At 39.8% G+C, this 16140-nt stretch overlaps 1 protein-coding gene across 4 annotated transcripts in view; it reads left to right on the top strand.

Annotated features, from left to right (window-relative positions):
• Positions 1-16140, top strand: part of CLIP1 (CAP-Gly domain containing linker protein 1) — a 103165-nt gene that overhangs the window by 62242 nt on the left and 24783 nt on the right. For 3 of the 4 annotated variants that reach the window (XM_069497576.1, XM_069497578.1, XM_069497579.1), the window contains 3 exons: positions 4759-4875; positions 7201-7307; positions 11908-12028. In XM_069497576.1, the coding sequence (XP_069353677.1) occupies positions 4759-4875; positions 7201-7307; positions 11908-12028 (345 nt within the window). Of the gene's footprint in view, positions 1-836; positions 3105-4758; positions 4876-7200; positions 7308-11907; positions 12029-16140 lie in introns of all 4 variants that reach the window. The other variant, XM_069497575.1, reaches the window with a different exon arrangement.

The following is a 16140-nucleotide window of genomic DNA, read 5'->3' on the forward strand; positions in this document are numbered from 1 at the left end:
GTTTAAAAGCCAGTGGTCTGTAGCTGTGTTCTCCAACACAGTAGCCACCCGCCATGTGAGACAATTTAAATTTGTTACATTTTAATAAAATTAAACACCATATCAGTTGCACTCACCACATTTTAGGTGCTCAGTGGTCAGTGGCTACTATACATTTATAGCATTGCAGAATTTTCTGGACAGCCCCAGTATAGACACTGTGGTCAAATTATCTTACAAATCAATACATTAAAAAAAAAATCTATCCATTTTGATTACCAAAGGCTAGAAATTAGTCTGTATTTTTTAATAAGTTATGGGTGATACTGGTACTGAATCACTCTCAGCCCAGTGACTGTCCTTTATTAAGTAAGGTCCTGCAGTTGGTTTAAAGACAACAATTTATTTTCCCTTGTTGTGCCTCTCCTTTTTTTTTAGTTAAAATGTACTCACTTTTTGTAGTTCTTTGAATTGTGTTTTTAAAAATTCTTCTATGAATCCTTCCACATTAGAAATAATTGGATAATTAGAATGGCAGGAAAGAATCTTATGCCCTGATGTCAAAGTCATGCTACTGTCTTTGTCTTCTAGGCAGCTACCAGGAATAATTTCATAAGTTGTTTCAAGATAAAATAAGCTAATAGATAAATAAGCACTTTACAAAGCTAAACTTGCTTTGTATTATCTTTTTATGGGCTCTGTTTATCTAGTTTCTTCTTCCTATTATTCAGATAGTTTCTATAAAGTTTATCATAGACATTTTTAAACATTTATGATTTAGATTATATTATTTGGGCTTGCATTAGTCTGCTTGATTTCATTTATGTTTCCATTCTTCCCATCTTTTGTTTCTGTAGTCGCTAACTTATTTGTTAACATCAGCCAAAAAAGAAATTGAACTAATGTCAGAAGAGCTGAGGGGTCTGAAATCAGAGAAGCAGCTTCTTGCACAGGAGGGAAATGATTTAAAGTTAGAAAAAGGTTCACTTTTGTCAAAGCTTGTAGAGGTGGAGGCCAAAATAACTTTACTTCAGGAAGACCAACAGAAACTGTGGTCGATAAATGAAACTCTTAATTTAGAAAAGGAGAAAGTCTTAGAAGAAAAGCAAGATGCTGAAAAGCTTTATCAGCAGGAACATCTCAATAATGAAGCTTTGGCTGTTGAGAGAGAGAAATTGCTTAAAGAAATCAATATTGCACAGGAAGAACTCTTAAAGATAAACATAGAAAATGACTCTTTGCAAGCTTCCAAGGTGAGCATGCAGGTACTTATTGAAGAGCTCCAGTTCGGCAAAGATACTTTGATTGCTGAGTCTACGAAGGATCGGGAAGAAAAAGATCACCTGAAGGATCAGATCAAGAAACTTATTACTGAAAACATTGTCTTGGCTAAAGATAAGGATGACATTATTCAGAAGCTTCAGAGCTCTTACGAGGAGCTAGTCAAAGATCAGAAAACTTTGGCACAGGAGATCGAAGATCTCACAGCTGAGAAAAAGTCAGCTTCAGAGAAACAGTCAAGTCTCAATAACACATGCATAGCCTTAAAGGTAGAACGAGATAATCTTCTTCAGAACAACCGAGATCTGCAGTTGGAGAAGGACATGCTGCTTCAAGATCAGGAAAAGCTGCGTGCCAACCTGGAGGCTGCCCTCCAGGTCCAACAGCTGCTCCGCATGGAAGCCAGTGGGCTCCACAAGCAGCTGGATGATGCCAGCAAAGCTCTGAGAAAGGCGGAGCTGGAGACAGTGCAACTCGAGGCCACAAACTTGAGCCTCACGAAGCTGCTGGAAGAAATTAAGGCCAGTCGAGCAATCACAGACTCTGAGTGCATCCAGCTTCTGCATGAGAAAGAAACCCTGGCCGCCTCTGAGAGGAGACTTTTGGCCGAAAAAGAAGAACTTTTAAGTGAAAATAAGATCATGACTGAAAAACTCAACAAATGCTCAGAAGAGGTTGCTCATATTGAGATGAGCCTGAATGAGAAGATCAGTTATCTAACTTCTGAGAAGGAGATAGTTTGTCAGAAATTTGCTAAGCTTAAAAAGCAGCAGGATAGTCTCTTGAAAGAAAAATCTGCACTGGAATTGCAAAATGGAGATTTACTTACAGAGAGAGAAAGTTCCATCAAAGCCATAGGAGACCTTAAAAGGAAATATGATCAAGAGTCTGCAAACAGAAGAATCATTGTGCATGAGAAGATGAAACTACTTGGTAATATTGATGCTCTGAAGAAAGAGCTTCAAGAGAGAAAAAAGGAAAACCAAGAACTAATGGCCAGCAAGTGTGATCTCTCTTTGATGCTGAAAGAGGCACAAAATGCCAAAAAGAATCTAGAAAAAGAACACACTAACATATTGCATGCAAAGGAGAGTTTGAATGTTGAACTTAAGACTTGCTGTTCTGAAAAGAACATTTTGTTGAGGGATGGCTTGAGCCTGCAGGAGGAGTGTCAGAAATTAAATGAGGAGATCCACGAAATGCGGCAGTCCTTAATCCTGGAACAAGAAGCCAGAACGAAGGAGAATGAGTCATCCTTGTATGAAAAAAATAAACTTCATGGGAGAATGGTGCTCCTGGAGCAGGAGGTGAAAGAGTTAAGAGTGTGTACTGAGGAGCTCCAGTCTGAGAAGTTAGTGCTGATCCAAGAGAAGACCAAATCGGAGCAAAGAGTAGTAGAGATAATTAAGGAAAAGGAACTCTTGAGTGCAGAAACAGCTCAACTCGCTGCCAATATAGAGACTCTGAAAAGTGATTTTGCTTCCTTGTCCAAATCCAAGTTAGAACTGCAGGAACTGCACAGCTGCCTCACCAAGATTCTGGATGACCTGCGGCTGAACCATGAGGTCACCCTGGCTGAAAGAGCCCAGGTGATACAGGACAACAAGAACCTCCTAGCAGAAAAAAGAGAGTTAATACTGGAGAAGGACCAGCTCCTGAAGGAGAAGGAGAACCTGGCGGAAAGTTACTTCATCCTTCAGAAAGAGATCAGCCAGTTGGCCAAAACCAACAGCAATATTTCAGCCAACCTCCTAGAATCTCAAAATGAAAACCGTACTTTGAGGAAAGACAAGAGCAAGCTTACCCTTAAAATTAGAGAGCTCGAGACTCTTCATTCATTTACGGTAAAGTGAGAGGTTCAAGTATGAGCACCTGGACTCCTTACTAACACTGTGCACTAACTTTAGTGGCTTAAGTGATTTTTCTTCATTTCTGCTTATGGAAATTCACCCCATTAAATCAGTTGCTTGGATGTCTCAAGCTGTTTATTACAGTCTGTCTGAAAAGGAGATTCTTTACTAAATATCTAATTGTAGTAGTCTCTTCCCACTTGAAAAAATTGCAAACTGTGAATAAAAAGGATTTATTTTTTAATTTAAAGAGAAACTTCATGAAAAAGTTAACTGTGGTTCTTTTTTTTTTTGAGACAGAGTGTCACTGTGTTGCCTGAGCTAGAGTGCTGTGGCATCAGCCTTGCTCACAGCAACCTCAAACTCCTGGGCTCAAGCCATCTTCCTGCCTCAGCCTCCCGAGTAGCTGGGACTACAGGCATGCACCACCATGCCCAGCTAATTTTTTTTCCTATATATTTGTAGTTGTCCTGCTAATTTCTTTCTTTTTTTTTTTTTTTTTTTGTAGAGACGAGGTCTTGCTCTTGCTCAGGCTGGTCTCGAACTCCTGACCTTGAGCAATCCTCCCGCCTCGGCCTCCCAGAATGCTAGGATTACAGGCGTGAGCCACTGTGCCCGGCCTTAACTGTGGTCCTTAAAGGCTTAAGAGTTATAGTAAATGGGCCCATACTGAATATAGGATCATCTATTTGACTTTTAACTGTTTCACTGTGTCTGTCCATTTGGAGTTGGAAGATTCCATTGAAATCTTCATGGCTGGTAATTGGATAGGTATAACACAGAATTCCCATAAACCGTATTAGATCAAATGAAATTATAAGCAAGTACCTAAAAAGATTTTAATTTTCTTTTTTATTAGAGATGAGGTCTTGCTATATTGCCCAGGCTAGACTCCTGGGTTCAGGCAATCCTCCTGTCTCAGCCTCGCAAGTAGCTGGCACTACTGGTGTGCACCCACACCTGGATAGATTTTAATGTATTTTTATGATTATTTTTATATCTTTTTATGATTACTTTTGATATTTAGCAGCTAAGAATTTGTCTCCATATGCATATATCTTTTTTATTCACAGCCATGTTTATATTCATTACCTTCAGCTGCTCTCATAGACGTCTCCACTAAATGCTTCTCATTTAACTCTTGAGCCTTATGTTATAAATGCCCAAATAATTTTTATTTTTATTTGAAAAATTCCCAACCTAAATTTTGAATGATTTCAAAAGCCCCAAATTTGAAATAGCAAGGATAGTATTTTTAACTTATATGATTCAGAGAAATTCAGCTATATAAGGATGTTACTCTTTATTATCACTGAACAGTCTCTTAAACATAAGTCAGAATGAAGAGAGCATGCTTATCAGTGTAAGTCACTTGGAACTTTCATTGAAAGATGGAGGTTTAGAGAGTCTGAAAATATGCAAATTGTGTAACAATTGACTTAATGAGAAATGGCATCAAAGGGTCTGCTCCCTTCAGAGTAAAGACCGTTCGTGTCTTGGTCTGTGTGTTTGAGCACTGGGTTGGTGACTGACTCACCCTGTGTGTGCCTCCCCTACCCACACAGACACTGAGCTGCACAGCCTGATCGTCACCGAACGGTGTCGGCGAGCGGTGTCCTCATTTCTCACAGTGTTCCCTTGTATTTAGGCTGCTCAGACAGCGGAAGATGCCATGCAGATAATGGAACAGATGACCAAAGAGAAGACCGAGACCCTGGCCTCCTTGGAGGACACCAAGCAAACAAATGCAAAACTACAGAATGAAGTAATCAGATTTAAATGGCTTTTTGTACAAAGAACAGCTTACCGACTTCATGGAATGTTTATTTTTTTGGAAGTGTGGCCTTACCCAGGTTTGCTCTATGATAGTGGGTTGGATGAATGTCCACCAGAGCCATGATATTACTAAATAAAGTGTATTACCTCATTACTTACTCAGAGGGATCAACCGGTACAAGTTGAGGGGAAACCCTGATAACATGGCTTTCTAAGGCAACTATTTAATGACAGCCCTAGTGAGAGGAGGCACTGATGGCATCCTCTAGTTTTTGTATTCTTAAATCACACACATTGTTTTCCCCAACTTTGAGCCTTGAAATTCCATTCCTCGCCCCTGAGTTTGATACGGGTCTTTTCTTGGCCTAATTCAGTACTGATTTCCTTTTGTGTCATCTTGAATGAGTCACTTTTGGAGCTGGGACAAATTTGTGGCGTCAAGATATTCCCATTCTGTCCACAAGTAGCATTTCTCCTTCTGTACCCTTCTATGATTCCTCCACTCCTACCCTCCCAGCTCGTACCAACCCTTCCTGCCTTTGGAAAGCTGTTACCTAAATCCTAAGCAGACTGTTTCACTGAAATGGCTGTGGGAAGTTCTATAGAACTTCAGATGCTTTTTAAAATAGTAGGCAGGTAAGACATTAAGGAATGAAAGCAAGGGGAGGGGATGGCCAAGCTGAATAGCCACTGTGAAGATGAGGCCTCCTCATTGTGGAGGGACAGAGATCAAAATCTATAAAGACATGAACATTTTGAGGTAATTATAGGCTAAATAAGAAAACTTCACATACATTCATCTAATAGAACTGACAATCCTAACAGAAAAAGGCAAGCTAAAAATATAAAGGCATTAAAAAGTCATAGATATTAATCAAACTTAGAAGGCTAAAGTAAATGAGAAGATTTTAGGGAATGTCTCTGACATTTGGGGATGGAATCAAAGAGAACTGTTTCCTTCCTTGACATATCCCTTTTGTTACAGCCAGCATGCAAGACTGGACAAACCCTGTCTTGGACCCATTGTGATATTTTTTTTTTTTTTTTTTTTTTTTTGAGACAGAGTCTTACTTTGTTGCCCAGGCTAGAGTGAGTGCCATGGCGTCAGCCTAGCTCACAGCAACCTCAAACTCCTGAGCTCAAGGGATCCTCCTGTCTCAGCCTCCCGAGTAGTTGGGACTACAGGCATGCACCACCATGCCCGGCTAATTTTTTCTATATATATTTTTAGCTGTCCATATAATTTCTTTCTATTTTTAGTAGAGATGGGGTCTCGCTCTTGCTCAGGCTGGTCTCAAACTCCTGAGCTCAAACGATCCGCCCACCTCGGCCTCCCAGAGTGCTAGGATTACAGGCGTGAGCCACCGCGCCCGGCCTGATATTTTGTTTTTATCGTTCTGTATATCTGGAATGTTAGAAGGCGTTATAAGGAAAGTGGTGGTGTTAAAACTAGCAAGACACTTTGTAGGACTCCTGACTGGTGGCATGTGACGTGGCCAAAGGAGACTACTACGCAAGGCCCAGAAAGCCAGCACGGCCCAGGAGCACACTTGAGGCATAGAGGCCCGTCCTTGGTAGGGGCTCCACACCTAGAGCCCCAGCCTCCTGCCAGTGCCTCTGGTCATCCCCACTTGTCCCAGTAACACGTCTGCCTTTGCAGCAGGGGCCAGGCCCTAAGCTGACTGTGTCCCCCGTGGGCAGGTGGATGGGGCTGAATGGGTGTGAGTGCCCTTTAGTCCTAAGACATGGCCTTTTCATCTTCAGGTTCAAGTTCAGATGGAAAACTACATTTTTTTCAACCTACAAATATTTTGATTCAAATGATTTTTGTAATGAGGACTACGTGCATCTGGTACCAACATTGAAAAATGTCATATCCTAAATTATTAATCTACGGGGAAGGAAAAGTGTTTCTTCTCATTATAAAAAATAATTTCTGCTAATGTTATTGCTTTGCAATTTATTTCTTGTTTTTTTTTAAGATGGATCATATTGAATATCAAGTTCAGTGATTAAATACTGAGAATTGTACACAAGATGAAAGAAAACTTTAGTTTTAATTTATGTATTAATAGCAATTTAGTGTGACATTTTGGCCAGATGTACAGGAAATGTCAAACTAAAAATGTTAAGGGGGTTTGCAGTTTATAATAAGATTTGTCATTTATAATCTCTTCACCCAGGTGACTTTTTTTTGTTTTGCAAGTGATTAATTTCGTCTTTCTTTTTAATAAACATTTTCGTGAATAATTTGTCCAGTCATGTCATGGAAAATGAAATAATTTCATCAAGTTTTTTTCTCTTGGTCTTAAAGTTGGACACACTTAAAGAAAACAACTTGAAAAACGTGGAAGAGCTGAACAAATCAAAAGAACTCTTGACTGTAGAGAATCAAAAAATGGAAGAATTCAGGAAAGAAATGTAAGTTTATCTCCTGAGAGAAATTGTGGAACTTATTTTAAATTGAAAAAGTGAAAACAATGCTAATTATTTTTAAAATACTTGAAAATTACATGAAGTAAAAAGTAATAGTCACCCTTCCATACCCCAAACACTATTGCATAGCCCAGAAGTATATACATTGTTAAATCAGAGCTACAGCTAAGTTAACGGATCAAGATGAAGAATGTGCTGACTGATGAGTTATGTTTGGGACTCAAATGTAACTTTGTAAAGCCTTATGAAAGTACAAGTACAATCAGAGGTTTAAAATAATACGTTTACATGATAGCCAATCTTAACATTCGGAAACATCAGACCTTTTTAAATAAGTCCCTCAAAACTCTTTTTATAGGGGGAAAGAAACCCAGCATGTCACTTTTGAGATTTTCAGTATCTCTATTTTAAGAGTACTCAAATCTTCTGGCACAGAAATTAAACAGCCAGCATTTTGGAAGACTCTTTAAAGTTAACGTTTACCCATCAATCTGCTGCCCAGTTTCAGGCAGGCAGACTGTTTGTGTTTCCTTTGTTGACCCTTTGAAGTTTGGTTATTGTAGTTAGTAGAGATTGGCATTTATCTGGCATTTTAATTTGTGGTGACGGTGTAGATTTCATTTGGTGTTCTATTCTGATAACTGCACTGTTTCAATTATGTAAACCTAAAACTCTGAAGCCAATTAATCTGGTGAACATTTGAGTGTGTCTTTTGTGCAAGGTACAGTTAAGCTGGGAAGGATACAAAGATGGATTATGTGTGGTCCCTGCCCTTCGAGGGTTTATGCCATTTGTTTCTAATTCTAATAATGCAAATAGATGGGATCCAAACAAAAACAGAAGCATCAGTTCCAAACTGCTCTTCTGAGCCACCATCCTCAGTGCTATTTGTTGATTGAGCTTGGATTAAACTAGTATATGTCTAGTTCTTCTGAGTTCTTAAAATTATCTCCTGGGAATAATTTGACCTAAGCTACTTACTCGCTCGAGGAGATAGGTGCACAGCTCATGATACTGATGACAGATTTCCTTCCTGAGGCATAGTTTTAATGACAGTTCTATAGATTATGTTTAAACAGTTCCCAACAATTCCATTTACACAAATTTATAAATTTACAATTGGGATGATGGCGTTAGGAGAGGCTTCAATTCCTTTGGCCTGCCAAAGCCAAATACCGTTAATAGGTAATGGGCCCCTGGGACAGGAAAAACAAGCTCAATTGTTTGAATATGGCAATTTAGTTAGTGAGGGTGGGTTCAGTTATAGTTGAGAAGTTTTTTCCCCTCGTGTCAAGGCATTGTGCTAACCTGGAGTAAGTTGACTTCAGTCGGTTGGTGTCACACAGACAGCTGGGGAGGGAGGCTGTGAGAGGCAGGAGGAGGAGATTCCTCACCACCCTCCCCTGCCACAGCCCCACTTCTGAGCTCTGGGCCATACCAGGTAATGGAGGTGCAGGGCCAGCGTGGATCTAGCCAAGAGAGCTCTTAGGATTTGGATAAAATTCCTCTTTCCTGCAGTACTACCTGGAATTTCTTGTAGTGGTCGTTGCTAGTACTTCAGTGAGATTACTCTTTCGTGTCTGGAGTCTTCACGAAATACTGTTGTGTCACGCACCCCCAGTTGGTGTGGGGTTGCTTTTGCCCCTATTGTGAAGTGAATTGTTTTGATGTCCCCTTCTTTGAGTTATTCCAATAAAAAGCTTAACTTTGTGCCTGTGGAAGCAAAGGATTGGGAGGAAGAGATTACGGCTCCAGCTGCTGTCACTCTGCCCTCAGCCTGTGCTTAGCTGTCCCTGCTGCTGCATTCCCCAGACCTCTGACCCTTGAGCAAAGTGCGGTGAGGAGGAACCAGCCCCCAGGGCAGAGCGAGCCTGGGCTGCTTTGGGGTCTTTACCTTTTTCCTGCCCCACCAGACTGGAGGGAATCGTGTCTTCCTGTCAGTAACGTGGCACGGCCAGGACTTTTACCAGGAAGGAAGGACAGTGGGAGACACATGGTAGCACGCCATAGAACCGGGTGGAGGGAGGCAGGGGGAGTAGGTTGAAAAGCCCCTGCCCCCGTGACTCGTTGTTCCCTACTCTAGACTTAGCCAGGTTTCAAGACCATCCGACGTAAGAGGACTATGTGACCGGACCAGTGGTTCTCAAAACAGGGCAGTCAGTGTGCTGTTCCTTAGTCTTGTCCTCAGTGCTCAGCTAGGTGAGCAGCTGTTTGCCTTCCCTGTGGTTTACATGTATGTGGGGTTCGTCTCACCCTCTGGAGCTTTTTTGGTGTTTCTCCTCACCCAAACACGTCCTCTAGAATACTGTCCTTGCCCCTGGAAACCAGCACCTGGAACCAGGTGTTCCTTTCCTGTATGCTACGTACTAGACTGGTTTAGGAAGGCTCTCGGCTTCAGTTAGGCAGCTCCTATTTTCAACTGGAGATCAACACAAAATGGTTTCCCGTGCATGTATAATTTTGGATCTTAGGGAATGTAATAGAAGCAATCTAATTTTTATATTTAATTACTCACCTAGCATAGTAATAAATCTACAATACATTTAGCATGACAGCAGACTCCTGATGGATTCATAGGTAAAATATTTGCAAGTCAATATTAACAACGTTTATCTTACCTCTCAATTTTAAAACTAGTCTTTTCTATTTCAAGGTACCTTGTCATGTAGAAAGAAAAGTAGCTTCTTTAAAAATTGTTAGAAATATTTTCATAGGTATTTTCAAAGTCATTCACTGAATATTTCCAGAATTTGTGTTTTTGGACCCTCTTTTCTCTATAAAATGTATTTGCCCGTGACCCACTAAGAAAAAATGTTCCTATATTTGGATCACAACTGAAGTCATCTGCCAATTGTAACTCCTATTCTTTCGATTCTGGTACTTACTGGCTCTATTATTTGGGGCAAGTCGTTTTACTTCCCGAGCTTTAGTCTTCTCATGTTAAAATATAAATAATAACATTAGCCTCCTTGGGGTTTGAGGATTAAATGATAAAATGTACATAAAAGCATTTTGCAAATTTTAAAGCATTATATATCATTTTTATAGGTCAATACTTTAGGACATTTTGGCCACTTTTAGATTACTTCTTTGATGCTTTGTTTTAATTTTCCTTACTGTGGGCTTAAGAGAGAAGGAACAGGACCACAAACTTAGCACTCTGACAAGCCACACAAATGCTGAGACCAAACGGTCCCTCATGAAGGCAGCGACCACCTGGGAAATAAAACGTTTGCCTTATGATAACTTCATCATAAGAAAAATGTTCTAATTTGTCAAGAACTGATGGACTTTAGCCAGAAGATAAACTTTAGCTGTGATATGTGTGTGTGTGTATATGTGTATGTATACACATATATACACCCATAATTAAAATCAAGCCTCCTAGCTTTTGAATGACTAATTACCTGAGGCTAAAATTCCTTCTCCACTTTTCTTCACTTGCTAAATAAACATCTCTGTAAAAAGCCTAATTTAGTGTGCTAAGAGAAATTTTGTGTATATTTATTTCCCCAAATCTACATGAGGTCATCCCAATATGGATATTGTAGGTAGATGGGGAATGAAAAACTGAGAAAATTGAATACGCCAAGCACTGCCACCCATTAGACAATTGAAGTTAAAAATAGATGTGTTCATGCATCAGCAGATGAATTCATACCCAGATGACTTGATTCAGAATTCAGCCACGTATGACAGCTTGCTAAATGGAGTTTAACCAGCACAGACTTACTTAAAATTTATAATTGCATCAAAGCCTTCTATAGCATAAAACTAAAATTTAGTGATCAAATAAAATATTTTGTGTATTTGTGTATAAAATATAATAATTTAGGATGTATCTTTTGGATTGATTTTAATAATGGGAAGATGCTTCCTATACTTATCCTCACATTTTATATGCTAATGTTCATGGTATAGGTTAGTAGCCTGTGTTATATTTTTATTTGCTTCCTATAATTACAAATTAACATTGTGGAAAGAATACTACCAAAATAAAACAACTGTTACGTAATTAGAAAACTGTATTTCCTTTGGACATTCTGTCTCTAGTTGTCCTAAAAATATACTCAGGTTTACATCAGCACTGGGCTCTGACAGACACTGGTAAATAGGACCATTGGATTTTTATTTCTTCCAGGGAAACCAAATCATGTATCTCTGTAGTTAGAACAGAGTGCCCTGGCAGCAAATCAAGTCACGTTATCAGCGTACTGGGTTTTTTAGTGTAATTACCTAATGGAAATATTCCTAAAGGCTAGAGGGCTGTACTGACCAGCTCATTTGTCATTCATTTTATAGCAAAATTCCTTTTTGTATGAGATAAATGTGGGTGGTGGGAGTGGCGGCATAGTGTTCAGGAGGTTTTAAAAAAATGTAATAATTGAGTGTGGCAGTCCTCCTTCTGAGAGGTTAAAGCCATTTGGCCCCTCCTGCATGTAGATAATAGTGTCTCCAGTTATTATAGATCCCATCAGGCACGTGACCCAGATATATTTTCCTCAGTGCTGTGAAGCTGGTTGTCTCCCACAGTTTCCTTGCCTGTCTTGTTTCTATGGTAACCCTGCACTCACTGTCCTTGCAGAGAAACCCTAAAGCAGGCAGCAGCTCAGAAGTCCCAGCAGCTTTCAGCATTGCAAGAAGAGAACGTTAAACTTGCTGAGGAGCTGGGAAGAAGCAGGGACGAAGTCACAAGTCATCAAAAGGTCAGTGTCCTTCGGTGAGGGTTTCCAGTTCTGCCACGCGGATGCTGCTCCTGTTGGCGGTGTGCTAGGAGACTGCTCAGATGTGCTCAGTGTGGCTGGGTCATTCCGAATCGAATTTCAAGTTACCTGTGTTAGGTCTCCTCCTTTTCAAGCGTGCTGCTGTAGGATTTAGGATTTAGGGGTCGGAGTGAATTGACAGGTCCTTTAAAAAAAAAAAAAAAGACAACAAAACACTGGAATTTGTAAGCAAGTAGAAAATAAGATCTTTATTAGATAAACTTATAGCAATACATTTAAATGGGAAGGGGGACAATATCTTCTCCCTGCTATTCCTTGGATCTCAAAATTTTTTTTGTCTTAAGGTTTTTTTTCTCTCTTTGATCAAAATTGATTTTAAGGAAATAGATTCCGAGAATATGGATTTGATGTGAAGGTTGGCAGCTGGTTTAAAATAGAACTCTACTTTTCTTTCCTGATGGACCGTGTATGTATGTGCACTTGTGTGCATGGATATATATAGAGTGTGTGTTACAACTGGATTGAACTATGAGCAAATCACCACCTATTTGCTTCTGTATTTAAACTACAGAGTTTTCTGACAGAAGTTGATTAAACATGAGAACAAAAATCGATTTTAAAGGATGCCGCCTTCTGCTTTTGATACTTCTCTGACAGTTGAATTGTTAGTTACATCTGACCTCAGAGCAGCAGCTTGAAATTATGTTTTTAAGAGACTTTTGCTGTGTAGTCATTAAATCTTGGTTTGTACTCCCAGGGAAAAAATTATTTTTCCTCAGTTTTTGTTGTAAACATTAATTCTCACTTAGGATGGAGTATTTCGGGGTAATTGTATTGAGTACCCATTGACATGGTGCAGTTTGTTGAGAAGGCACTTTTTGGACAGTTGATTTCAGACTTTAAAATCTTCATTATAGGCCGGGCGTGGTGGCTCACGCCTGTAATCCTAGCACTCTGGGAGGCCGAGGTGGGCGGATTGTTTGAGCTCAGGAGTTCGAGACCAGCCTGAGCAAGAGCGAGACCCCATCTCTACTAAAAATAGAAAGAAATTATATGGACAGCTAAAAATATATATCAAAAAAATTAGCCGGGCATGGTGGTGCATGCCTGTAGTCCCAGCTACTCGGGAGGCTGAGACAGGAGGATCCCTTGAGCTCAGGAGTTTGAGGTTGCTGTGAGCTAGGCTGACGCCACGGCACTCACTCTAGCCTGGGCAACCCAGTGAGACTCTGTCTCAAAAAAAAAAAAATCTTCATTATAGCTTTCCACAGTTTTCTTATTTCATGAAAGAATTACCAGACTCCAAGATGATGATGATGCTAGTGGCGATAGTAACTAACATTTATTGGCTCTTACTATGTGACAGGCACAGATAAATGATAGCTATCATCTCACTTAATCCCTACCATAATTCTAAGAGATGGCACTGTTATTATCTCCATTTGTAAAAGAGGAAATGAAAGCATAAAAAGTTAGTAATTTGCTCAACATCATTCAGCTAGGAGTGTCAAGAGATGTTTGTCATCTTCTGATTTGGGTCCAGAAAAGAATCAGTGTGTTGACTCAGTTAGGGTCACTGCACTCTCCTTTGATCAATCAGTTTGTGAGAAATTGGAGTTCATGAAGAATAGAAGCCCTTTGATCAGAAGAGGTTGTTGTTTTCCTGCCACAAGATAGAGCATCTGAAACATTTGGCATCTCCAACATCAGTGTGTCCACAAGGACTTGCAAGAGAACAGTTTTGGCTAAGTGCCGAGTCTGCGTCTGTCTCAGCTTATCTCATTTCATTGACAGTCTCTGGTAGAGACAGTGCTTCCATAAACAGGAAGAATACAGATCATCCTCTCGTCTGATGTTGTGACCTCAGCTGCATGAGTGATTACAGTTCTTGTCTCTGTCATTCAGAACCGGATGGGATTCAGGAAACATCATGATTCCTTGGGCAGAGTTTCCAGGGCTTCTCTCCATCCTGGCAGCTCTGTTTGCTTTTGCATTAGGGATTTCAGTTAGCTTCCTACTAAGAAGGTTTTGTGATTAAAAGTTTGAGAACAGGCCGGGCGCGGTGGCTCACGCCTGTAATCCTAGCACTCTGGGAGGCCGAGGTGGGCGGATTGTTTGAGCTCAGGAGTTCGAGACCAGCCTGAGCAAGAGCGAGACCCCACCTCTACTAAAAATAGAAAGAAATTATATGGACAGCTAAAAATATATATAGAAAAAATTAGCCGGGCATGGTGGCGCATGCCTGTAGTCCCAGCTACTCGGGAGGCTGAGACAGGAGGATCGCTTGAGCTCAGGAGTTTGAGGTTGCTGTGAGCTAGGCTGACGCCACGGCACTCACTCTAGCCTGGGCAACAGAGTGAGACTCTGTCTCAAAAAAAAAAAAAAAAAAAAAGTTTGAGAACAGTCACTTTGTAGGGGGTTAGAAAATAATACCTACAGGAACAGCTAAGAAAGTGATTTCCTTTTAAAGAATGAGATGGATTCTTAGGCCATTTGTACTTTTCTGTGTTTAACTGAGAAGATAGAAACACATGGGTGTAAATTAAAACATGATAGGCTTTGATGATGGAGATTGTTAAACATGATATTGATTAGTAGGCAAGATTACAGATCATTCTTCCCATGATATATATATTTCAAAAGAGTGGAGAGAATCACCCATAACTTAGAAGCAACCTTAGTTTATTGGAGACTGATTAATTCATTGGGTTCTTTTACTCTTAACTGTGTATAATCTCCAAGAATCTAGAATGTTATTTACTTCTGTAAAATTATGAAATTTTACTCAGTTATTTTTTATAGTTAAGTCAAACTATTGATCAGCTGTGTTAGAGATGTATAGAGAGCTACAGTGTTTGGCAAAAATGCTATTAAAGAATTTTAATCGTAGTACTATAGAAATACTTAGTGTTTAATTCTAAAATTAAGACAGTGGAGGCTAGATTGACATGGAATAGATAAAAACTGACCAGGACCTGGGTTTTCTCCTGGTTCCTCTATTTAGTAACACCATAATTCATTGAACGTTTACTGATCTTATTACTTCACCATTTTTTCACAGAATTATCACAACCTACCTCTGAGATAGTAAGATTATTTTGTAGGTGAGCAACAGAGGCTCAACAGTGAAGTAACTTGCAAAGGATACACAGTTAGCAGTGGAGGAGCTGAGATTTGAAATTGGGTCTCACTCTGAGGCCTATTTTTCCTGCTATTATCCTATACTGAGAATGAAACTTATTTCTACTTAATTCACAATTATTATAGTTAAGATAAAAAACAAACAAACAAACAAAAAAAAAAAACAACCCGTGGCCAGGATTGGTGGATCATGTCTGTAATCTCAGCTACTTGGGATGCTGAGCTGGGAGGATCACTTGAGTCCAGGAGTTCGAGACCAGACTGGGCAATATAGCAAGACCCTGTCTCTTAAAAAAAAAAAACTCACCTGAGAGCTAGGAATGTGGTAGGTGTAGGTCAAATGGTAATGTTATAATGCACTCTGAACTCTACTGATATTTTTTTTTCTGCCTCAAATGTTTATTTTGCTTAGAGAACCCAAAGCATCCCAGAATCTGTTCTGTATCTTAAGAATTCCACTAGGATTATTGGCAAAGGGTTTTTAACTTCCTTAGAGAAGCCCCCTCTAAAGGGGCTATTTCATTTCATTCAATGAGAAAGGCTCTTTCATTTCCTGTGTGTCATTTTTACTTTAAATAAATAAATCTTTGTCAGGATTTCTTAACCAAGTTCTCAAGGGGTTATTTAGAAGTGAGATTATTTATTGAAATATTTATTTCAAATATTGATTGAAATAACCTGTCAGTGGTTTTGTAGAACACTTTCTCTTTTCATCACCTTAAAAAGGTTATTTAGGAAATTCTGAAATAAAGAGAACTAATAAGGAGCAAAGGTTTGGAACCCCATTTGCCTTGGTTGACAAGGGAGCACCACGTGTGTTTGGCACTGGGGAGGGTTCACGCGCTTGCTCAAGGTCCCCAGTAAAGGAGCCGGCAAGGCCAGAAACAAAAGCCTCCCGTGTGCATTCTTTGTTGCCTGCTTAAGGCATTCTCCCTAAAGTTGTTTCTTTAAAT

The sequence above is a fragment of the Eulemur rufifrons genome, chromosome 21 (genome assembly GCF_041146395.1).
Source record: "Eulemur rufifrons isolate Redbay chromosome 21, OSU_ERuf_1, whole genome shotgun sequence".
In the NCBI taxonomy this organism is placed as follows: Eukaryota; Metazoa; Chordata; class Mammalia; order Primates; family Lemuridae; genus Eulemur; species Eulemur rufifrons.